The sequence below is a fragment of the Rhipicephalus microplus genome, chromosome 2 (assembly GCF_043290135.1).
Source record: "Rhipicephalus microplus isolate Deutch F79 chromosome 2, USDA_Rmic, whole genome shotgun sequence".
NCBI lineage: Eukaryota > Metazoa > Arthropoda > Arachnida > Ixodida > Ixodidae > Rhipicephalus > Rhipicephalus microplus.
In genome coordinates, this window is record NC_134701.1 from 191753954 (window position 1) to 191778648 (window position 24695).

Genomic DNA, 24695 nt, shown 5'->3' on the forward strand with positions numbered 1-24695 from the left:
TTTACACCACAATGTAAGGTGACTATTTAAGTAGCCTCTTTTTCCTCAGTGCAAATCACTTTTAGAAACCGCGATATCTTGTTGGATTGCCCATAGGATGTTGCTTCACAGTGTGACTTTTTAATTAAAAAGTGCTTCATTGAATCCACTACATGTGCAGTAATGTTAAGACAAGCATCCGCGTTCTTTTAGGCGCATGAAGGAAGGAGCAGATTGAGTTAAACATGAGTTCACATAGACACGTATGCTAATTTAAACCAGAATAATTTGTCGTATTGATGGTCATTACCTACTTTCAGAATAACCGCTTATCAAGGGAAGATGGCAGCATGCGACCGGGGTTCGAAACCCGCGACCTCTCAATCTGCAACGCTTGGCAATAAACGGCTCAATCACGGAGCATACCTTGATGTAGCAAATCAATGTTCTCTCATAGTAAAGTGCGTCATGCTCTACATCATTCACAATTTATTCTAAGCCGTTTAATGGAGAAGTATGTACACACATAATTCACCGCTGTGTGTTTGGTTTATTGGCCCTTTATTCTGGTGCAACCCACAATGCGAGATCGGCCATGCAACGAGCGGTGCCTTGCTACATAAAAAATGTATTACAATTTCCGAATGGTAAGTAATGAATAGATTTGAAATGATTCGTTAAATATTTCTAAAAAATATGTACAAAGAGCTGGGAAGCACTTGAGCGTGTTCTTTTCTCCCCAAGGTGATGACTAGAAGGGTGCGCTTTGAATATCACCCTGATCGCTGCGATGCGTGCGCGGCTCCAAACACTACCACTTGTACATTTCCCTACAGGGCACGGTGTCCAGTGCACACGCGCTTATATCGTGATGGGGGTTGTTTGAAAGTGTAGTGCTTTTCCTGCAAAGTGTACGGTGAAGTTACCGAGCGTGCGAAGGTCACTTGGCTCGCTGTAGTTGCCATGGTGGCGAGAGTAGCGTCGTTCTAAAACACACAGAAGCAACAGCTGTGACAGTTGCTCATTTGCACTCGTCTTCTGTACATCAGCACGTTCGTTTCGTGCGTCCTTATTTGTGTTTGAAAAGTGTACTCAAAGTGTTGAGTGGTGGCATTCGTTCGAGCTCGCCCAAAACCTGTTTTTATTTTGTCCTGCGTCCTTTGTGTTTCAAGGGCAGGCTGCAAGTTTCGAGCTCCTTGTCGTCCTCTGCGTAACTCGAAGTGATGGGTCCGATCCCGGCCGTGACGATCATATTTCGATAAAGGAGAAAAGTCAGAGGTCCGTGCACTGTAGGACGTGACTGAATTTTAAAGGACACCAGATGATCAAAATTCTTGATCCCTCCATTGCGGTGTTTCTCATGTTAATTTCTTGATTTTGAGGCGCAAAACCTCAGTTGGTAATATTCCGCTCGTATCAATCCAGTTTCATGCAATCACATTTATTTCTTCTCCCTTGGGAGGACACTGTGACTTTTTTTCTTTCATTTTTTTCATTCTTTACTTTATATGTTTCAACGAGTATTTAATATTCAGGAAAGCGCATTTATGCACACCGTGTCGAAATTTGAGTTAAACAAATGATCTGAAGGACATTATCGTATGAGAAATTGCACATTATACAGTGTGCAGTACGGGTATTACTAAGACCCTTCGTCGATACGTTGATGCGGCAATAATATTTTCTGCTTATCAGGTGTAAACTGAAAGTCTTTCTTTTTTTCCGTAAATCCACGAATATCATACATGCTAGAGATGATACAGTGTTCAGTAGACAAGCAATATTATGTCGGAAGACTTCGTTACGAGCCCCAATACTTCTAAAAATAACGATACAGATGTCTTGGTTCTTTTCATACGAAACGGATAGTTTCATCTTAGGCTTGGTGTCACAATGAAAGTTTGGAAGGTATACGCGTACGTTTCCCAAATGATGAAAAAGAACAGCAAAAACAACGGTGTAGTGGTACCGGAATTTTGATGTGATGATCAACGTAACAGCTAACAATAAAACTAAAATATTGCAATGGCAGAGTGGAGCGGTCGAACATAGCTAGAAGAGACAAGGTCTAGTCAGGCCATTTTGGGTCTCTCGACTCTCGTTCCACACCAAGACGGCTCTCTCAACCACGTCCGGTGGTATGGGAAAGGTGGAGAAGAAAGGGGACGCTTCATTGAGTTGTTTGCCAAGGGATCAAAGCCCCCGAACTACGACGGTTGGGTACGCCGAGTGGAAGCAGGAAAGAGGGGCTTCTATAGAGTGCAGAAGACGAACGAATGGTGGAGTGGGAGAGGAAGATGCCCGTGAAAGCCGTTCCCCAATAGTTTGGTTGTTGCCCGCCGAAGGACAAGTTCGAGGCGCTTTGTCGGTGACGTTCGTTGCGAAAGCAGGAAATGCTCGTAATCCCCCAATTGGCGCTTACTCGCCAATTACTGCCTCGACAAGAGAAGAAGGAAACCCAGTCTGTTTTGTTTCATCATCTTATTTTTAAAGAGCGTCGCCAAAGACAGCTTTGTTTTGCCGCCTGGGCAGCGATGGTTTGTGCTAGGTGGAGGAGTTATTTGCGCAGGGGGGCTTACAAAGCGGTGCTGCTTCTTTTTACACGTTATCTATGACGCGTGGAGAAAGGGAACTCACCATAAGCGGGTGGGCTTATACTCACGCCGTTAGAGAGAATATTACCGACGTTGTTTGATCGAGAGAGCCTTTGCAGATATGAGAGATGGCCAGAGAAAGTGCCGGGGAGTTAGATTAGTTACTCTATTTTATAGACATGACACACAGAACAACGGAAAAATCAAGTGGGACGTCCATGTCATAAGAACTCCGGGACGTTCACCGCTTTTTGTGGGTGGTGCTTTTATTGAAAATAACTACACTAGTAGGGACAGAAAGAACAGAACTGCCAACTGGCTAAAAGTTCAGGTTGTCGTGAGCACTGAAGGAACAGATCAGATTAATACGCTAGTAAACATAGGCCAACGCCGAAAATAAGGTAGCCAGATGCTATGAGTTGAGTACAGGGGAGTTTTCCAGAACTATACCAAGGTACATATCACAGCTCGAGAAAACAATGTGCTTATAAGAATAAAATCATGGCGAGTGTATAACTCTAAAAATCATATGAAGATCAGTTACCGACTGATGGTCCATATAGCACGAAAAAATAAAAAAAAAATTGCGAGCCACTTGGGCAGTTTTCCCACTACAAGAAAGAGGCCATTGCTCCCTAATTGCATTCATGCGTTTCAGACAATCTGGGAAAAGCAACACTCTGAAGTGTTTATTCTCACTCTGTCATTACTCGAGATCGTCGCAAGCCGGCGCTGACGTGACATAATGCGTTCGTAATAACCCGAAGCACGAAGAGCATTGCCTGCAACCACTTTCTGGTCTTTTTTTTTAATAAGAAGCCTTTCTTAGTGAAACAAAGGCACTGTGCTTTACCATCAATCTATCCGTGTGTCCGTCCGTGTGTCCGTCCGTCCGTCCGTCCGTCCGTCCGTCCGTCCGTCCGTCCGTCCGTCCGTCCGTCCGTCCGTCCGTCCGTCCGTCCGTCCGTCCGTCCGTCCGTCCATCCATCCATCCATCCATCCATCCATCCATCCATCCATCCATCCATCCATCCATCCATCCATCCATCCATCCATCCATCCATCCATCCATCCATCCATCCATCCATCCATCCATCCATCCATCCATCCATCCATCCATCCATCCATCCATCCATCCATCCATCCATCCATCCATCCATCCATCCATCCATCCATCCATCCATCCATCCATCCATCCATCCATCCATCCATCCATCCATCCATCCATCCATCCATCCATCCATCCATCCATCCATCCATCCATCTATCTATCTATCTATCTATCTATCTATCTATCTATCTATTGGGCTGCATCTTGGTGCTATCATGGTCGCCTACCTAACTAGGTATATACCAAAATGGGCATAAGAGGGCATGAGGTAAGATAAAGTATTCATGCTGTATTTGCAGGACAGCATGAATAACGTGAAATGCTTCTGTCAGTGAGTTTAAAGTTTGATGCCATTTTTACATGTGTTGCTATTACTGCTTTCGTAGTTGATTTCTCAAATGTTTTTTTTTAGTGATTGTCAGCCCTATTTTGGGCCAGGCTATTTGAATCTTTCTGAGGTTTAATGAATAGTATGGGCATCACGAGCTACCTGCCTTATCCTGACTCGTTATTGCTCCTTACGAAGAAATATCCGACCAAGAAAGGCTGGGAAGATATTGTTGACCCAAGATAATTTAAATTAACTTTTGCTATAGAATTATTAGTTACCGCCAAGCATAGTGCGAAGCCCAAATTTTTTTCATTCATAAATTTATACAAAATGCATTTGGGAATTACCTAAGAGAAACATGCAGAAAAGGCTGCATGAAAAGGCTGCATAAACATATCTGCAATAACTTTGGCTGGTTATAGAGCTGCTGTTGAAGGTCTTTTTTTCTGAACGGAGAGTGTGGTTCCGTTATGGCGGCACTGGCTTCCATCCTGCTTAGCGCGTGAAGTGCAAACTAGTACAAAAAAATAAAGGGGCACAAAAAATGTCACAGAGGGAAACAGAATATATACACACAGTAACATGGAACATAACATAGGTCACAAATGAGCCTAATTTTCACTTCTGCCATTGTTCTGAGCAAACTGTCCATCAAATTGTTACAGCACGTGACATCGCAATACCTACTTTACTGCGGGTTGCCTGATACGTTTCGTTTCCTCTTTGTTGACATTTGCGTGTATAAACTCACATATGTGCGCCTGTAACCACGTCATGCGGCTTGCGAACACACATACATCAGGAGCGGATGATGTTTAAGAAAATGCCGGTGAGACAACTATGACAGATGCACCTTTCTGCTCACATCTCGCACAAACTGACAGGGCGCTGTCAAATTCAGATCGATTCCGCATGACACCTCGTCTCTGGAGGAGCGCATACACAAAAGGGAGAGCATACACATATTCGCGGAACAGTGCTTGGCGCTGTCGTGTGGTTCGACAATATTGTAATGGACTGCATAGAACGCGTATATGCCATGGCTGCATGAATAAGTAAACGACCACCGCTTTCAGTGAAGGTTTCCTCTCAATACATTACGCTGTTGTGCTATGGCATTTAGTGATATTGGAGGCCTAATAATGGACACAAAGCTCACGCCAACGCCATCTCTGACCGCTCCCTCTCTTAGTGCGCAACTTTTACTACGTTCTCTCTTGTTTTCATCCGTTGGTAGTATTGCGCACTGCGTCATGCCGATATACATAAACAAGCCTTTTGCAAGCGTTCCCTGCCAGAACAACAGCTTACTATTTGTCCAACAACAGCTTACTATTTGTCCATAGACTGCGTTTGTGCGTTATATGCTCTATGGTATGTATGTGCATAGTGCTTCTCATTATTTTTTTTACGCGATAGCGTTAGAGAGTTCCTTTTGCAGAATCTGACGTCGGTGTCGGCGTCATTGCTTGTGAGCGAGAAATGATCTTATGCGTGACCAAAAACTGAGAACAATACAAATAAAAATAAGTAAATGATAAAAAATCTTGCAGCAGATTGGGGACCAAACTAGAGTTTTTTGGATCCAAGTCGGGATCGAATCCGGGACGTTGGCATGACAAGCGGACCTTCTACCGCGAGGCCATGCCTCTTCTTCTTGAAGCAGTGAAAAGAACTTCCTCTGCATTGAAAATGCAGTAAAAGTAGCTTTCATGCTTCTCAAACACATGCGTCCTGTATACATGTTTCAAAATGCAACATAAACAACTGCATGTATTATGCGTGGTACAAGCGTTCATTGCCAACGGGCGCCGGAGTATGTGATAGTCATAATAGCTCCATGGTTGAAATCCGGTATCCATCTACTAAAGGGCACACACGCTGCTGCGCCTATTTCCTGAAGTACAAGTATTGGGTGCATAGCAAATTCAAAAAAATTTCATGCACTAACTGTTTGAAGTACGCTCTAGGAACAGGATGTCGCTACCGTGATCAACTCCTTAAAAAGAAGTTTTAAAATCTTCTAGTTTTCATAAATGACTTGTCTAAATATAAGCGTGGTACACTACGAAAAATAATCTATGCTGTTCCGCACTTTGTCTCTATTCCAAGCGTAACCACCATTCTTTGCCGTTGGTATCCGGCGTGCATGACTATGACTGCGGAATGCCCCCTTTTTACTCCTTGCATTTTTTTTGCAATTTAAGATACGCTTACTGAAGTTTAGCATTTATGTATGGATTTTCGAGAGCCGTGCTGTGCATGTATGAGGAGCAGTAACGTCATATGGCACGCATCCGGCACGCATCCGGCACGCCAGAGGCCTGGAAGCTCCTACGTGTCGCTAGTGGGCTGTCGCTGGGCTGGCATGAGCATGCACCCTCGCTAGTCCATCCATCCATCCATCCATCCATCCATCCATCCATCCATCCATCTATCCATCCATCTATCCATCCATTCGTCCACCCGTCCGTACGTGCGTGCAAGTGTCCAGTCCGCCCACCCGAAGCTCAAGCTGCATATATCCTCCCGTAGCTGAGCTAAGCCCCTACTTGTTTTTTTTTCTCCTCAAGTAGTGGAACACCAGCTGCCTGCGGTCTCCCCACTTCTCAATTTGCTGTTGCTTCTCTCGCCGTCAGTGTCTTGGACGCATAAGAGCGCTTTTCTAAGTTGTCATGGCTATTGACAATGTCACAATGTTTGCCTTCACGACGAGCATTTTTATACAAGCTTGCGCACCGTCGCACCTCATACTATACGATTGCCCCCCCCCCCCCCCTCTGCAATTCTGGCCCTAGATAGGTGCCTTTGCCCCGAACTCCGTGAGATATTACACCAAGCTACTAAGCCTCGACCTTTGTAACGTGATAGGCGTCCTTCTGCAGTTTTTCATGTATAGTTTAACACCAGCTTAACAGGGCGTTCATTTTTAACTCGACAAATTTGTCAGGATGCCTTTCCTACATTAAGAAATTACATTAATGGAATTGAGCTGCCCAGCCATTGCCAGGGCGGTCGGCTAAGATTTTTCATTCCGAGGAATTGAAAGGGGTGAAATTGAGGCAAATTCTCATTCCTCGGAATGAAATAGAGGCGCCAATTCTGCAAAAATGATAGCTTCTTTGCATATAGAAGAGGCCAGGAGCAGCTACTAATGTTGAGTGTTATAATTGCGATTCGAGTGTGATTGCTTTTCCGAAGCTTCTGAAAACATTATTGCCGAGGATTCGGCCTATTTTCTACCACTAAAGCAGGTGCTTATTGCACGACTGATAATTGATTGATTTCATTGTCGAGGTTTTATCGTTTAGCCTATTTTCGCAGCCGTTTGTTAAAGTTTACGATTTAGCACAAGCTGTTTTACCTTTGTAGTCAGGCTTGGGCCATTTATATTTTATATTTCATAGTCGTAAAGTTCTGGCGCAGTTGCACAAGAAAAGGTGCATGATTGGTTACCTGATATAATTGAATTTGTAATCGTGCAGTGCCCATTCTCAAGGATTTTAATTAGAAGACTCTTCAACAAAAGGATGTGCAGATTGTGTCAAAAATTATATATAAAAAACGTAGTTCAAGTGACGCAAACGTTTCATTTTTACACAATGAGAAATTGAGTGAAAGAATTGATGTATCAGCAAAGAAACTAAAGAAGTGATACCAAAAGTTAGCAAATTTTTAGAAGCGAAGCTCTTGGAACGTCACGATGTCAGACCGTTGTCGTCGAGGCTCGCCGTCGTCCATACAGCCGTAGCGCAGGTGCGAAAAAACTGTGAGCAATACCGTCCACAGAGCGTACATAGGGCGTATACGGTTTAAAAATAGACCGTACTCTGTCCTTGCATCTGTCCATCCATCCGACCGTCCGTGCATCTACACGCCCGTGCACGGTGCGTACTTCCTTTCATACGTCCATCCATCCATTCATTCGTCCATCTGTTCGTCCTATTATAATAGTCGACGACTTCAACATAGATATTACGGACTTAAGAACCTAGCTTCGCTCGAACATGAAGATTCACTTCGTGGATCTGCAGCAATTTTTAAAATCTCGTGATAAATAAAAACACCTTTTTTTGTAAAGACAGTGCGAATGTTTTCAGTGTACACTAATGATGCGCAGTCGACGATGTGCACATCATCCGTTTATGAAAGTTTCAGTGCAGCATTACAACATATGATGCACGTATTTCATGCACAAGCAAAAAAAAAAACGTTAAACAAGTAGCAACGAAGGATGGGCACAGTCAACTACCACAAATAAAACATGACGTTATCCCAATATAACTATTTTTTTTGCTGTAGTCTATTCTGTTTGATAAACCTAAACATGTACGTTGAAGCATCTATTGAACAGGAACATTACGTTCAACTAAGAAAGTAAAATTTGACGGGCTTCACGAAGAGGCACAGGCCAGTATAAGACATCGGAAGATGCAAGCTGTTTCTGCGCATGGGCGCGCCAACAGGAGGGGAAAGGTAGGTTGACGGGGGTCTTGCGCCTCTTGACGTCCAGTCTCCGCACAATGTCTTGACGTTTAGGGCCTCAGTGGGAGGGGGTTCCGAAGAGTAAAAGGGGATGGGGGTGATCTTCCCTTCCCCACACGAAAAAACGAGGCTGACGCCTACGCCTAAGCTGATTTTTCTGCTAAACTGCCCCCAAAAGCACCATGTGATTATGAGAAACGCCGTAGTGAAGGGCTCCGGAAATTTCGACCACCTGGGGTTCTTTAACGCGCGCCCAAATCAGAGCACACGGGCCTACAACATTCCCGCCTACAAGAGAGATGCAGCCGCCACAGCCGGAATTCGATCCCACCACCTGCGGGCAGGCAATATCAACCAAGGGCGATGCCAGAGGGTGACACACCAGGCCCGTGGCCCTTTTCCCTACACTCAAAATTAGTTTTCGCCATGGCACAGACAGCAGAAAATGACTATTTAAAGGGGCGCCCTCTCCGAATTCAAGGAGATGCCCCCCCACCCTCTCCCCTGGGAAAAATTTCTGGCCACGTGGCTGATATCAACTAATCTTCACTGAATACAGGGTGACGAACAGAAAGATCTCAGCTAGACGAAATGGCCTCCATCACTTGAGCCTTCCGACCATCTTACAACCGCATCCCGACGCAAAAGACCACTCGCTTATTTACGTTCGTAAATAAGGGGACGGCCAATAAAGGGCGGCTTCACCGAAACTATAGGTAAGGCAAACAAAAACAATTTCTTATGTGGATGAAGTGCCGTCTTTTCGCAGTGAAGGGCATTCGCGATCGAAACACGCACGTCGAGAGTATACGAGAAGTAACGATGCCCAGCATCCCAAGGAAACGGGGTCAAAGAGCGGCATTCGGCCGCGGTATTATTGGTTTTCCTCCGCCTCACGAGGGCACTCACCAAGTGCGTGTGTACTCTAGGCATGCTGCAGATGGACGAGTAGTGGGAAAAAACAACGCTCGCCGATACGACCACGAAGCAATTGGTGGAGCTGCTGCCTTTCTACTGCAAATCACGCTTATTGTAAATATAAAAGATGTCTTTTTACGAAGATGCCTCGGTTGGCCAGTTGACATTGCATCATGAAAGATTATGGTGCTCACCAAACGGGGACGAAGAAAGAGCACGAAGAAAGAGCGGTGATATGTGATTTGCATATTTTTTTTGTGTACACGAATGGTACAATTACCTGTTGATCAGCCATGTGTGCTGTGGGTTTTCTTTTTTTGTCCACGTGTGTGGATGTGATAACCTGTCTTGATGTCTTCTTAGACGCCAAGAAGCAGTCAAAGTCCGGAGACCAACCAATCTGATAATACACGAATGTAAGAGGTAATAACTGAGTTTACGTTTTAGTTTATTTTCGTTTCTGGAATATAATAAAGAATATATGCACCCGTCTGCAAAAGAGGTCGGGACGTGCGAGCGACAACCACGCCCCGCCACTGTGGTCTTGTGGCTAAGGTACTCGGCTGCTGACCCGCAGGTCGCGGGATCTATTCCCGACTGCGGCGGCTGCATTTCCGATGGAGGCGGAAATGCTGTAGGCCCGTGTGCTCAGATTTGGGTGCACGTTAAAGAACGCTAGAGGGTAGAAATTTCCGGAGCCCTCCACTACGGCGTTTTTCATTCTTATGAAGGTTTTGGAACGTTAAACCCCCCATATAAATCAATCGATCAATCAATCAACCGATCAATCAAGCGAGCGACAACCACAATCTGATAAATCTACATCGCCACGCCATCTGACGTGCTGAGTGTGCATGCGCGTCTTTCGAGTTTCACATCGATATCTTCTTACTCGCTTGACGCGGACCAAGTGATTATATGTAGCGTTTCGCACTAGGCGTCGCTTTCACTCTTGGATCCGGAGTGATGCGCTCAATTCGATGGGGGCACGGTGGAGGTGATGGGCATGCGACTCGCCATGCCCTTAGAAATAATCTCCTGTCTCACTGGCGAACCGATACGACACATCATTACTCTTGTCTTTGAACTTGTAGTGAGAAAGGATTTGGCAGATCCCACGTACCTGAGAGAGAGAGAGAGGGAAGGTAGGAAAGGTAAAGACGTTAACTAGACTATGCGTCCAGTTCGCTACCCAACACGTGGGGAGGAGGAGAGGAGAGTAAAGAAGAGAGAGATGAATAGACATGTCACATCACACACACAATGCCGAGTTTCACAGGCGGTTCCTCAATGAAGTTGCTGTCAAGTATCTCAGCAGGGCTCGTGTGGCTTTTTGTGCTGATGTGCTGCGTGACCAGGCCCCTAAGATGTTTTCTTCATTAAATGGCTGGTCATTGAGTCTATTCAAGGCACACTGGAGAGTCCGGCGATCTTCATCAAATTGGGCACAGTGGCACAAGAGATGTTCAATAGTCTCTATACAGTAACAGCTTTCACACATGGAAGAATCTGCCATGCCAACGCGATGACTGAATGACTTAGTAAACGCTACCCCAGTCCACAGCCGGCAGAGCATTGTAGCGTCACGTCATGAAATCTTAGATGGCAGTTGTTTCTGGAGTAATGACTTAAGATTCTTAGGGCGATGATTGGAGTTAAGTGGAGAATTCCAGTGCGCGAGCTTGGCATTATGCGCGATGTGACGAAGTTCTCTAGCTGCGTCTACTCTTGACAAGGGTATTAACAGTGTGGGCGCTCCATTGTGGGCACATCGGGCAGCCTCGTCGGCGAGGTGGTTACCACTGATGCCACAGTGGCCCGGCAACCATTGTAAAACAATATCGTGTCTTTGATCAGCGGCGCGATGACAAATTTTATTATTACGATACACCGTCTGGTGGTAGTTTCCACGTCGTAGACTTCGCACGCATTGAAGGGCTGCCCTGGAGTCGCAGAAAATGGCCCATCTACCAGGGGATTCTTGCGTAACAAACTCCACAGCGGCTCGAAGAGCGGCGAGCTCGAATCCCGTATATGTCGCGACGTGTGATGTCTTGAATTTGACGGTGATTGATCGAGATGTTATGACAAAGGCACCTGTCGAACTTCCCGAGACCGAACCGTCCATGTAAACATGAATATGAGTGTTCCACCGACCTCCGGTGGAACACTCATATTGATAATGTATGCTCCAGGGCTACCAAGGCATTGTATAGCCTTAGACGTAACCTTTATACCGCCCCATCTGATATAAAGTGTCTTGCTTACAAAACTCTTGTCAGACCCATTATCGAATATTCTAAAATTGTCTGGGACCCTTACACAAAGACAAACTGCAATAAAATAACAAAAATACAGCGACTTGGTGCGAGATTTATTTTTAATAAATATAGCCGACATCATTCTCCTACTGAACTCTGTAAAAAAGCTGGACTGGATAGTCCTGAACTTAGGACGAGGATTGAGCGTCTGAAATTCCTCTTCCAGTTAATTCATAATCAATTTAAACTAAACTATTCAGATTACTTCCAGGTCAACACACAAGAACACTCCAGACATCGCCATAATATGTATATACCACCCCTAGTCCCACGTAACGATTGCTTTAAGTTCAGTTACTTTCCACGTGCTATTGAAGATTGGAATATGCTGCCAGAGTCTATAATTGGTTGTTCCTCGCTTACATCATTTGAACAGAATCTAAAACGTTTATTTTCCGAATAACAGTGACATATGTTTTTTTTGCGTGTGTGTGTACTTTTTGTTGGTTGCATGATCCTGCAGTAGTTGTCTTTCAAATCTTCAGCGCGGCGCAAAAGTGCCGCCTCAAATGCGTCATGTGCTGTTCTGCGCGTATGTATTGCATCGCATGTGTGTTCCATTTATGTATGTTATGTATAACTTCGAGTTGCTGGTCACAATAGTACCGAGAAATTATCTCGAGACCTGTACGGTACTTCTTTTTTGCAAATAATTGTTTGTACTTCCACCCTGTAACGGCCCACTTCTGGGCTAACAGTATAAATAAATGAAATGAAATGAAATGAAATGAATTCGGTTAGCATACGACAAATGCAAAAGGTCCAGTGAGATCTGCTTGAGGGCTGCAGATGACAGGCTTGCCTTTTTAGATATCCCCGGCACTTCAAAGTGCACAGTCGGTCTTTTCACGCACCCCTCTGGAGATAGTGGTATTGCTGCGGGCGAGAATCTCCACGAAATGGAATTCAGGTTAGCCGCAACATCTTTGGAAAACGCTGCCTGTGGTCTTTCTAGCGGCAAGCTAGCAAGGTGGTTAGGCACTCTGGATATATGACGGATATGTGTTCGGAGTGCGTCGACAGTTATATATGTCGTGATCGGATGGTCTTTAGCAATACCAATGGTTGCTAACGTATTAGCGCATCAAGGCCGCCCCAAGCATGTGCGGAGGACTTGGCCTTAAATGCTTTGCAGGACCCTGATGTAAGTTTTTCCGGCGTTGGAAAGCACGGGCGTGCTATACCGCAAATATCCCAAGAAGAGCGCTCTGTACAGCTGAAGCATAGATGACACTGATGTGCCCCATGTTTTACCAGCGAGAAATCTCATCACGTGTGTGATAGAGCTGAGCCTCTTCTTCAAGTGCGAGATGTGAGCACTCCACGAGAGATCTCTGTCGATAATGACGCCCAGGAATCGTTGACGTCTCGTATATGAAAGGTTCACGTTGTCGATGGAAACAGGATAACAGATCGTGGGCTTGCGGGTAAAAGGGACTAAGGCGCACTTTTTGGTGGAAATCGTGAAGCCTCGAGCATGGAGGTACGTCGACGTTATTCTCGCTGTATTTTGGAGCCTGAGAATCGACGTTATGTGAAGCATGCGGAGCGAAGGTGACCCCGTTGTATTTTTTTATTGAGTGACATGCCATCGAATGACGTTAAATATTTGTACAAATGTTGCACGCACAGACATAGGTTGAAGAGTTGCAGATGTTAATATAACCAGTTGTTGGCACTTGCGCAACGATAGCAACTGGAACATGCGTATTATAAACACCAAAAGCTGATATGAAGCGCTGATGCTTGCTAGGATGGTGGTCCTGGACACTGCTAGATAAAAAAAAAAAAGCTTCAGCGCATGGCAACTAACCACAATTGACGTTAACCCAGCCTAATGGCTGTATCAAAAGAGTACACATGTAATATTGATAAAATTGCCAGCACTGCCACGTTTCTCGTTTCACGAAGATTAGCATCTATTTGAAAAGTAGATCCGAGACCTGGCGTAGTTCTGTGGTAAAGTGCTTCATTGCCGCGCAGAATATTTGGGTTCGATGCCAGCTGTGACCTTGACATTTATTATTTGCATTCGTCAGGTAGACGCTACCGATGTCCGTCATTTCTTAACGCTCACACGTTAAATTTGTCCATGTGAGTTCTCGTCGTTCCTGGATAGATACTAAGTGTCATTCACCTGTGGCACACACCCGCATACCAGCGGCCGATAACTGCTCGTGGGTATAAGTCACTGTCTGGTGGGAAGTGTTTGACAACGTACGTGATGGGATTGTGACATTATTGATGTCTGGACCAGCGCGTCATATTCGTCAAATCATCTCAGCCTCCCATGCTAATTTTGGTTCAAGTCAAGTTAAGGCAGGTTTTATGAGAGCACCTAAACGTAAGCGGGCTCGATAGATAGATAGATAGATAGATAGATAGATAGATAGATAGATAGATAGATAGATAGATAGATAGATAGATAGATAGATAGATAGATAGATAGATAGATAGATAGATAGATAGATAGATGCGCTCAAAGTCACCAAAGTTCGCTTAGACAGTGCCTCGCTAAGAAATGCTTCGCATTTAAAAGAACGATTGTGCACGTAACATTGAACACTTTCTTGCCACACGAAACACGTTGATTTGATCCCCACAAACAATGACCAATATTCTTTCTAAGTTATTTATTTACGGCTACCCGTGTTCTCACTAGCGGACAACGCGGATTCTGGGCGCTCCACCTACGACGATTTCGTAACACCGACACCGAAATTTGTGCGAAAAAGCTTTCAACATTAGCACGTTAAAGGCTGACTTGCATTGTCTGTGTAGTGAGCCGCTTACACATTACCGCCACTGTAACGCCGTCGTATCGAGCGCGTTAGGGATTCAAGAAAGAAAGTGACGCCTGGCGCAAAACGCTGCATGTGATCACCTAGTTCACTGGAAGCGAGTAAAAAGGTAGCCATGCGAAAATGAAAGAATCCGCATACGCACTACCACGTCAGTTGGCGCGGCGATGCAGTTCTATGAGATTGTGGTTGTCACATGCGTGTCCCGACTTATTTTGCAGACTGGTGCACATAGAAGGGTTGCATAGTCATGCACACTAGTGAGAAAACTTGTTAAATTGTTGCATAAATAGAGTGTCATGCAGGACAGGAATAGATAGGTCATAAGCAAGCATCCAGCCACTCATTGAAGGCACTGACAAAAGCAAAACGGAATTTTAATTTCGCAGTCATGGCTAAGTTATGGAGCTACAAATTGGCAAATAAACGTTATACAAAGTTAATCAAGAAGGTTGATTCCTTTTCATATGCGAGTATAATGTAAAATTTAAATTGAAGGCATGGGTCGGTGAAGTCACCCATGATCCGATTCACTCGGACTTACGTAGACTCAGGCGAAGTCGTGAGTCTAAGTCCGAGTGAGCCCGGCTGAGTGATATTTTGGTGATCCTGAGTGAGACCGGTTGAAGAAAATGTTCGTGAGTGTGAACCCGAGCGAGCTCGGCCAAGGAAAGTTTTGGTGAGTAGGAGTCCGTGAGAGTCCAAAGCGCAAAATATATTTCTTGATAGAGTTAGAGTTAGTTACTTCTATCTTGCCGACCTGTGCTCCTATCTTCTTATCTCCAACGTCACAATCACCTTTACCTGAATTAACGTTTATACTCACGTCTATTTATACGTATTGCACAGGAGTGTCATGCATATAACATTTCAATATTCGTCAGAGAAGTGGATTACGTAAGGGGGTGCCTTAAGTCCCCCCCTACCCATGAATTTTTCCAGAGAAGTTGTTGATAAACATGTCTTATGCAGTTAAATCTTGAAAGAAAAATAACCTAACTAGTTTGCAAGTATTCATAACCTGCATAAGAGGGTGTCACATCAACCGACGCCAAGGAGAGCACCGAATACGTGAAATATGTGTGTTAAAGAGTAATGATACCTTTGCCGAGAAAGCCTAACGCCTAGGCTAAAGCCTAGGCTAACGGACTTATGATTCGGCTCACTCGGACTCCCTCAAACTCAGATCGAGCCATGAGGTCAAGTGTCAGAGAGTGCGGGTGAATAATATTTTGGTGGCTTTGAGTCCGATTGAGTTCTGTTGAGGAAACTTTTCGTGAATGTGAGTCTTAGCGAGTCCGGCTCAGGAAAATTTTTTAGTGTGAGTTCGAATTATTCCAAGGCGGAAAGTGCATGTCATGAGTGAGTCTGAATGAGCTACACAGGTTTTGTCGATCTATGATTGAAGGTAAGATGAATCTGGCAGTCGCGGGCAGCCTATACAAGTAGGCCAACATTTATCATCTTGGAGAGTACCAACCATTAACCACCCATTTAGCCAAAGCAAGCAAAAAGTGCGCTAATTTAGTCATATCACAGAAATACATATCAAACACTTGTCAACACTGTCCACCTCTAATATCCGCCAGTATAGCACGCTAGCAAATTCAAAAGGGCCGTTCTGAAACGTGTGTTGTAAGGACCGAATGGCGAGGGAGGAGAGGATGGCAGTGCTGAAACGGTAGCGTATTGCTCCATAATAAATTTCAAAAAATACAACATAGATCACAAGACACAGCGCCACCTTTAAATGAGATATAAGTCAGGAGTAACGCTGTGTCCTGTCGACTATAATTTGTTGACCTGAACTTTACCATGGAAGCACCAACTAGCTTTTCAGTGCATTGTCCGAAATCGCACTGCTACCCACTAACGCTGATGTTGGAACGCAGAAAATAGGTCATGGTATTGGGTACTTGCGGGGCGTACGGAATTACATACGGCTGGCACCAGGCTGTCGATTCAGTATCATCCCCTGTGAGGACATTTAGTGCATGAAACGTTTTTGAAATTGCTATGCATGTACTACGTGGCCTAAAGACCTAGGTGCCATAGCGTGTGTGCCTTTTGCAGTGGAGTACCAGCTTTTAATCACGGAGTCATTTGATAATCATATACTCTGACGGCCTTTGGCAATGGACGCTTGTACCATGCATTATCACTGCAATATTTCTTGTTGCATTGTGAAGCATCTATACAGGACACGTGTGTTTGTGCAACATGATAGCTACTTTCACTGCATTTACAAGCAGAGAAAGTTCTTTTCACTGTTTTCATAAGCAGAGGCGTGGCCATGTGGTGGAACATTCACTTGCCCCACAACCGACCCGGGTTCTATCTTCACTTGAACCAAAACAACCCTGGTTTGATCCCCACTCTGCTCGAGGAGTTTTTATTATTTATTTATTTAATTTGCATCATTCTCAATTTTTCTATTACGCAAAAAGTGATAATTTTTCGCTCACAACCATCGATGCCGACACCAACAGTGGCATTTCCGCGAAACGAGCTCTTTAACGCTATCGCGTTGATAAATCCGGGTATGCTTAGGAAAGCCTAGTTATAAAGTATATCGCAGCCTAGTTGTGGTTAGGCAAGCCAATCTAACGCTTGTCGATATCAATCTCTACTGATGCATCCCCATCACGTGGAATTAGGCAAGATTAGTGGAGATAGTGTCGCATCTCGCTAATCTGGTCTAACATGAAATGGCATAGCCATGAGGTAGATTAGACGCCACTAGGCTTTGTTCTTTCAGATTAGGCATGACTAAATAAATCCTGGTTAAAATAATCTTGAACCAGTCAATGTTGAGTGAATTGAGAATGATTAGCCGTTTGGGTGACTGCATCTTGTCACATTAGGCCGATGTGAATGAGTTCAATTAAGCTGGACTAAGGTAAGCAGAATCTTGAACCATCTAATTTTCAGTAAGTTGAGATTGCCAGTTGGATGATAGAGTATGACCATAATAAGGCCATGTGGATTAAACTGGATTGGGCTAATCTACATTAAGCTAATCACGAGCAAGTCAATTTGGAGTACGATTGTCTGGACTGTTTGATGCTGAAGCATGGTCCTGTTAGATTCGTCCAGATTAGGTCAGACAAAGCTCATTCAAATTAAGGTATTTTTTAACAAGTATTTTATCCTAAAGTTGAAATTGCATAGTCATTTGTACAGTATGATCACAATGGGAGAATATGGATTAAGCCGGCTACGCTATTTGAAATTGTGCTAGTACCGAGTGAGTGGACTTCAAGTGATTTTTTTTAGATTGTCTAGCCAGTTTTATGTCCAATCGCATCACATATGTCACTGCGTGCATGACATTCATGACATATTTTTTGCTGTCTTGACCAGCCATATTTTCCAACTTATGCTGTTATGATGTCTTGTCAATTTTGATATGCATTAATGGAATATGAAACGGCTGGTAGAACATTTAGGCTGGGTCACGTGTGTCATGACGCACATGAAATGCATGACATGGGTTCCGTGTCATGACCAGTCATATATGCTAGCCATACGTTCCTACTACGTCGTCGGTTTTCGTACATATCAAGTTAATAGCGCGATCTTAAGAGCTCTATGACCAGGTCATCTATGTCATGGTCTATATGATATGCATGACAAGGTCATGAGCAGTCATGTATATTTTCCTCGTGCTTTTACCATACTACGTCGATTTTAGTATAAATATACCAAACGCTACTTGTATCTCCTTGATCATATCACCTACGACAAGGCGTGCATTTTTGGCATGTCATGATTTATATGGAATGAGCAGTCATTTGTGTTTTTCACATGGTGTTGTCATCTCATGTCAATTTTGGTACTCGTCAACTTAATCGGCTGCGACAGCACGAGGACCTATGCAGCCAGTGGGATAAACCGGTAGCTTCACTCCAAAAACCTTTATTTCGCCATCAAATGCCTCGTGTGCAATAATTAGTGCATAATCTATTTGTTACCAACATTATATGTGCAAGCGCTACCACAAGAAGCCATAAACGAAGGCAAATTGCCGCGAACTTGACTGAAAGCGATCCCTCTGCATGGCAGGCAATGCCATTGAACGCGAACGTTTGAACTAATATGGTGTTCACAAAGCAGTCCCTCCACCTTGTTCCGGAGGAGCACATCGAGTCACCTTATAGCTGGGTGGCTCGCCATTGAAGCTTACATGTGCGTGGTTGATTGCAGTGCAGCGAGAATGTCTTCGAGTTCTCTGAAATAACTGATTGGTATGTGGGGTTTAACGTCCCAAAACCACCATATAAATAACCCTGAAATAACTGTTGACAGAAATATACCTGCGTTCCTCTCATCAATCGATGGCTCACGTGCTGAAAAAAAAATACATTGCATTGGTGGCAAGATCGCCTTTTCAGTGTCCATTGATTTTGTTGGGCTGTTCAAAGATTTCTTTGTTCGCGGACCGCAAAATTAAACTAATTCCTAATTAATCTTTTTAAAGTAAATCTACACGTTAATAACAAAAGAACTGCGGTGAAACACATCAGTATGACAGTGATGTCTTGAAGAGTCTTCCAAAAAAAGAGAACAAGGCTTCCCAGTCCTTTTAACGACTTTGAATTTATTTATATTCACCATTAAACTGTATTTTCCTGCTGTTTGTATGGTGTCCGGATTGATCTCTCACTTAACTAAGTGCGCACTAGAAACAAAATGTTGCTATCGCGTTCAACTTCTAAAGTGGGTCTCTTAATTTTTGATTATGTAAGTGCTCTTCGTTTTTGGACGACATTGTTTTGCCATAATTACAGTATGCTTAACTCCCAAATCCAATGCCCTGTTAAGTGCCCTTGAAGGTCAATAAATGGCGATGACAACGAAGACATTGACGATGGTTGTAAACCTGGATTCCCAGAAGAAATGTCTTTGCGCAGAATTTTGAATCAATACGAAATAGTTTCAAACTGCTTGCTTTCAAAAGTGTTAGTTTGTGTGGGAATGCAGTAGTCTAGTTCGCACTCTATAAAAATGGTTATATTGGGTTTATAATGATCAGCTTTGACACAATGTCGCTTTAGAGACACATAGCTTGATTGATTGATATGTGGGGTTTAACGTCCCAAAACCACTATATGATTATGAGAGACGCCGTAGTGGAGGGCTCCGGAAATTTAGACCACCTGGGGTTCTTTAACGTGCACCCAAATCTAGAGACACATAGCTTAAAGCCTTGAGACTCCTTATTAAGACAACGCCGCTACTAGATTACATAGTTACATAAGGAAGTGACTCTTTGCGTGTATGCGTAACAGTGAACGCAGCAATAACTTGTTCGGAGACATTATCAGACTGCAAAAAAAAACTGTAAAATATGTGTCGTTATTTTTTGTGATATAATTTGAATAATTTTCTCTTAGTAGAGAGTGATTGTAATAATTTTGATGCTCCCCCAGACGCTTACAGTCAAGCCCTACTCAAAGGCAGTAGTGCACTTTAAAAAAATAAATGAATAGGTGCGAGCACGGGGAAACAAATTTGAAAGCATTAACAAGCTCGCGATACGTTTTACTAGCAAAATTACATAACATTTAACCGTCAATTGTATTTTAAAAATCGCAAATGGTCCCTGGGTGAGCAGCGTCCTCGTCCTGCAAGTTCTATCATGCCTCAAAAGATGCCAGGGTCATATCCAAAACCGAGCATACATTGGCCCGTTTCTTTATTTACGAGATCCGTTTGTTTCATTTTGATGCACCCGAGCATGAGGTTACTGTAGTATGTACGCCCACACGCTCGTATACATACAGACAGTTTGCCTTTTTTAGCGCTTGTTCCCCGCGAATGTCTTTATTCGCGTGCGTGGTGACATGCTACATCCTAAAGCAATGAGTTCTGCAGCCCGCACGCCGCACCAGAGCGTAAACAAAGTTTTCGGTGTACGCTCTTGTAGCGGCCACGGTCTCTACGCAGTATGTATGACCGACGAAGCGCGTCGCATCCCCAGCTGTGGTTTGTACCTCTGCCAGCGTGCATTGCTTTTCCTTCATTATCTAATGTTGCGAGTGAGCACTTAGCACATGATCTAATCACCTTCAGAACGCCGGAACTTTTCGGATACGCGCAACTTGCTAAACGGAGCGTGGCGAGAAGGCGACAGCGTATACGTGCTAGCTATACGTTATCCTAAAGCAATTACTTAAAACAGCATTCGACATTGCCATATTTACAAAGACGGTGGGGAATATTCCCCTCATGTTCCATATATTTTATAACTTTCAGTGAACAATATTCCATATAATATTTTCTTTTTCACGAACCTGCCACTTTCATACTCGTATAATTTTAATTTGTGGTCTTTCGTGCCAATAAACTTGTATAAAAAATATGAGACAGGGTTTAGCGCATAAGCCAAAACATGAAGTGGCAAGCACAGCACCGTGGTTCATTTATGATGTGTATGATGTATTTGATGATGTATTTGATGATGTATGATTGTGATGTATTTTATTTTGTGATATGTGTAACGGGCTCTTTTATACTTTTCATGCAATCCTAACTACTCACGCAATAAACTTTTCTTTTTCTGTAAAATTACACAGAACTATAGCGTTCCGTGGAGAACAGATAAAGCCTAATGCATTGTTTTTTTATTGAATATATATCAGGTTAGCGCTTCCACCAGACTACGATTAATTCCCGAATTGACCCTAGTTTATTCCTAATATTTACGCTCGACGACAATCCCTCGTAAGCTATGCAAAAGACAAACGGCCCCAGAGGAAAAGGCAGTACAGTAAGTAAAAAAAATACAAGATAGAAGGTAGAGAGGTTAACCAGACACAACACACTCTGCGAAATCGTCCTCTTAAATGTGCTGCTGGAGGCATAAACTATTCATCTTTTTTCATGATGCCATACAACAGAAAACAGAGGGACCACGCAAGAGGAGAAGACTTGCACTGCTGGCTACTTAGTAGCGCACATCTTGTCCTCTTTCTGTGTTGTTATGCCTTAACGCCATGACCTCACTGAAGGTAACAAACTAAGTGACCCAAAAGCGTGTACTCTTTGTCTAATTTTTGTACTTTTGCCTCGTGAATGCAGTGCAGGCTGCCCGGGAAGAACGACGTGGTCCGGTCTTCACGCGTGCACCTCCCGAGCGGGTGGAGTTCCTCAACTCGTCCCAAGCAGTGGTGCCGTGCGAAGCCCAGGGTGTGCCTCGTCCCGAAGTGTGGTGGTGGCGCGTGGGCTCCGATGGTCCCGCACCAGACATTCCCGGTCTACGTCACGTGCGAACGCACGACGGAGCTCTTGTGTTCTCGTCCTTTCGCGCCGAGGATTTCCGACAGGATATTCACGCTGCAGTGTACCGCTGTGGCGCCCGAAACTCCGTCGGCTCCGTCGTCAGCGGCGACGTCCACGTAAGGGCAGGTAAGTGTATCCACTTGCTGAAAGCTTTCGCGGAGGTCGGGCGATACCATGTGATTTCAAAGTACTCCATGGTTGATAAGGAAAAGACATATTCGTGTCTGATGTGCTTGTGTGTTGTAGGCTGTATACGGAACGAGTGAGTGAGTGAGTGAACTTCATTCGACCCACAAAAAATGTGAGTGGACCTAACTTCACTTGGCTTAGCCCCACAGCGGGAAAAAATATTGTAGAAGCTTGCACTATCGATTGATTGATTGATATGTGGGGTTTAACGCCACAAAACCACCATATGATTATGAGAGACGCCGTAGTGGAGGGCTCCGGAAATTTCGACCACCTGGAGTTCTTTACCGTGCACCCAAATGTGAGGACACGGGCCTACAGCATTTCCGCCTCCGCCGGAAATGCAGCCGCCGCAGCTGGGATTCGAACCCGCGACCTGCGGGTCTGCAGCCGAGTACCTCAGCCACTAGACCACCGCGGTGGTGCCTTGCACTATCGAGTGGAAGCGTGAAACAGCAAAACTGGAGAATTTTGAAGACTAACCTGGTTTGTTCTTGGTTGTTCCTAGGCATTAGGTAAATGATGCAGGCTGTTTATAGTTTGCTTATAGGTCCTTCCTAGGCTTTAGCAACGTGATGCAAGGTTGTCTCTGCTTTGATTCTTAGCGGTTGTCTCTGCTTGATTCTTAGTTAAACGAAACACAGTCACAAACACGACACGGTCGTCCGAACTCCACAGACAGAAACACGCCCTGAAAGCAAGCGTTTGCACTTCCCTTGAATTTACAGGCACGTCGTGATTACCACAAGCCGCCCATTCTTTCGGGGCTTTCTCACAACCGCAATCGCCTTTCTTGTTCTCTAGTATTGTCTCGTTGAATGTACACGTGGTCTTTGGCTCACCACCGTCACTTCAGAGCTGTTTGTTGTGCTAAGTGTTTTCTTCATTTTTAGTGAACCAGCGTTGGCATTCCTAGTCTTAGGTATTCACCAGATTTCTGTTGCCATACCCTTTAAAATGATAGTTTTCTGTGGTCAACTCACAAGGAATTATTTGCAAAACTGCATCGCTGTCCACGCGCTATCGCTCTAAAACAAAATATAGTGGGATGGTGGGGAAAAAATGTATTGCGCTTGAAGAGAGTCAGCAGGTATGCTGCGACCAGCGCGAAAGAGAATGAATAAGCACAAAGTAGAGACCATAGTTTCGGACTTAAATGATAGTGACCGCCACCCAGGTACACCAAACTAGGGTGTTTGGACGTGTAAGTCGTACCAGCCGAGCAGGGCGCCCTTACAATCTCTCCCTGAGTTAGCATGGTGAAGAAGGGCAAGGCGGCTTGGAGGGGTAGGCCCACGGCATGTGATAGGTGTCAGAAAACACCGCATCATCATGCGGACATGGAGCTTTTGGGCACAACCTTGTATTGGTGCGAAGGCGTTGTAGGAGGCGCCATTCTGTCTATTTAAGGAGTTGTGTGTTTCTAATTTTGGTTAATCCTGTGTTGCCACGTAAACAATTTTCTTTTACGGGGCACGTTAAATCTTAAAAGTGTAACGAATCCTAAAGAGAGTTCCCTTGTCTCTTTAAAGAGAGTCCCAAATAAAGCAAGTCAGAACTCACAAAAAAGTCATAGGGCTCATTTTGATTTTGTTAGAGTGACCAAACTACAAGTCAATTTTGTATGCCCCAAAAGCACGTATTAGGATTGTATGACGAGTTGCTAGACTAATACGTCACCATGATTTGTCTTGGCCAAGCCTCCTTATGTAACATCAAGACCTCTGGATTGGACACGTCAGCTTCGAAAAATGTCAATCTGGAGTTTTCGCTGCGATTACTACGTCACTCAATCACTATTATTGCTTCTTCGGCTTGGACATAAAATACTAGGCTGTCTTATTAACATACACACGTGAGCATTTTAGGATGCCGAATAAAGTTTGCTTGACAAATGCAGTTCATAGTACTTAGTATACTTCTTAGTTATAACCTGTGTTATCAGTCCCAAAATCTTTTGTATATAGGGCTTTGACAAACTGAATATTATGCTCTCTTAATATTTTCAAAGATGATAGGTCATTTGGCCGGAGCAATCACAACCGCGTTTAAAAAACGCCGCCTTTGAACCCTTTTTGAGAACGGTCAGGAAACACAGCTGAACAGTCAGAAACACAGACTCCCGAAAACACACAAGCCAAACACCATAACGCAGCACACAGTCAGGAACTTATAACTAACTCTCAGATTCAGCTAGAAAACACTCGATTTTTCTCCTTATAAATGATGTGAATGCGCTCGAAGAAAAAAAAAATTGGCAGATTCCACGTTCCTGGGAATCCAAGTTATGCGAAGCATGCGGAGGAAAGGTGACCATGTAGCAATTTTTTTAGTGAGCGACACGTGATGACGCTAAATATATGTACAAATGTTTCACGCGCAGACATATGTTGAAGAGTTGCAGATGTTTATATAACCAGTTGTTTGCATTTGCACAATGATGTCAACTGGAACATGCGCATTAGCAACACAAGAGGCTGATATGAAGCGTTGATGCTCGAGGAGATGCTGCCCACGGACACTGCTACATAAATGAACTTCAGCGCATGGCAACTAACCACATCTGACGTTAACCCGACGTGACGGCTGTATCAAAATAGCAAAATAGTACATATTTGTAGCTTATAATAGGCAGCACTGGAACCACTATAAATGTTTCACGAAAATTAGCGTGTATTTGAA

The 24695-nt window shown here is 44.1% G+C and overlaps 1 protein-coding gene and 1 long non-coding RNA gene across 5 annotated transcripts in view; one reads left to right on the plus strand and one right to left on the minus strand.

Moving 5' to 3' along the window:
- The window catches only part of LOC119169629 (cell adhesion molecule Dscam1-like), a 138265-nt gene that overhangs the window by 36870 nt on the left and 76700 nt on the right, over positions 1–24695 (plus strand). The window contains exon 2 of the mRNA XM_075887178.1: positions 21624–21950. Within this exon, the coding sequence (XP_075743293.1) occupies positions 21624–21950 (327 nt within the window). The remainder of the gene's footprint in view (positions 1–21623; positions 21951–24695) is intronic.
- The window catches only part of LOC142796470 (uncharacterized), a 72321-nt gene that overhangs the window by 18283 nt on the left and 29343 nt on the right, over positions 1–24695 (minus strand). The gene's annotated exons all lie outside the window — the stretch shown is intronic.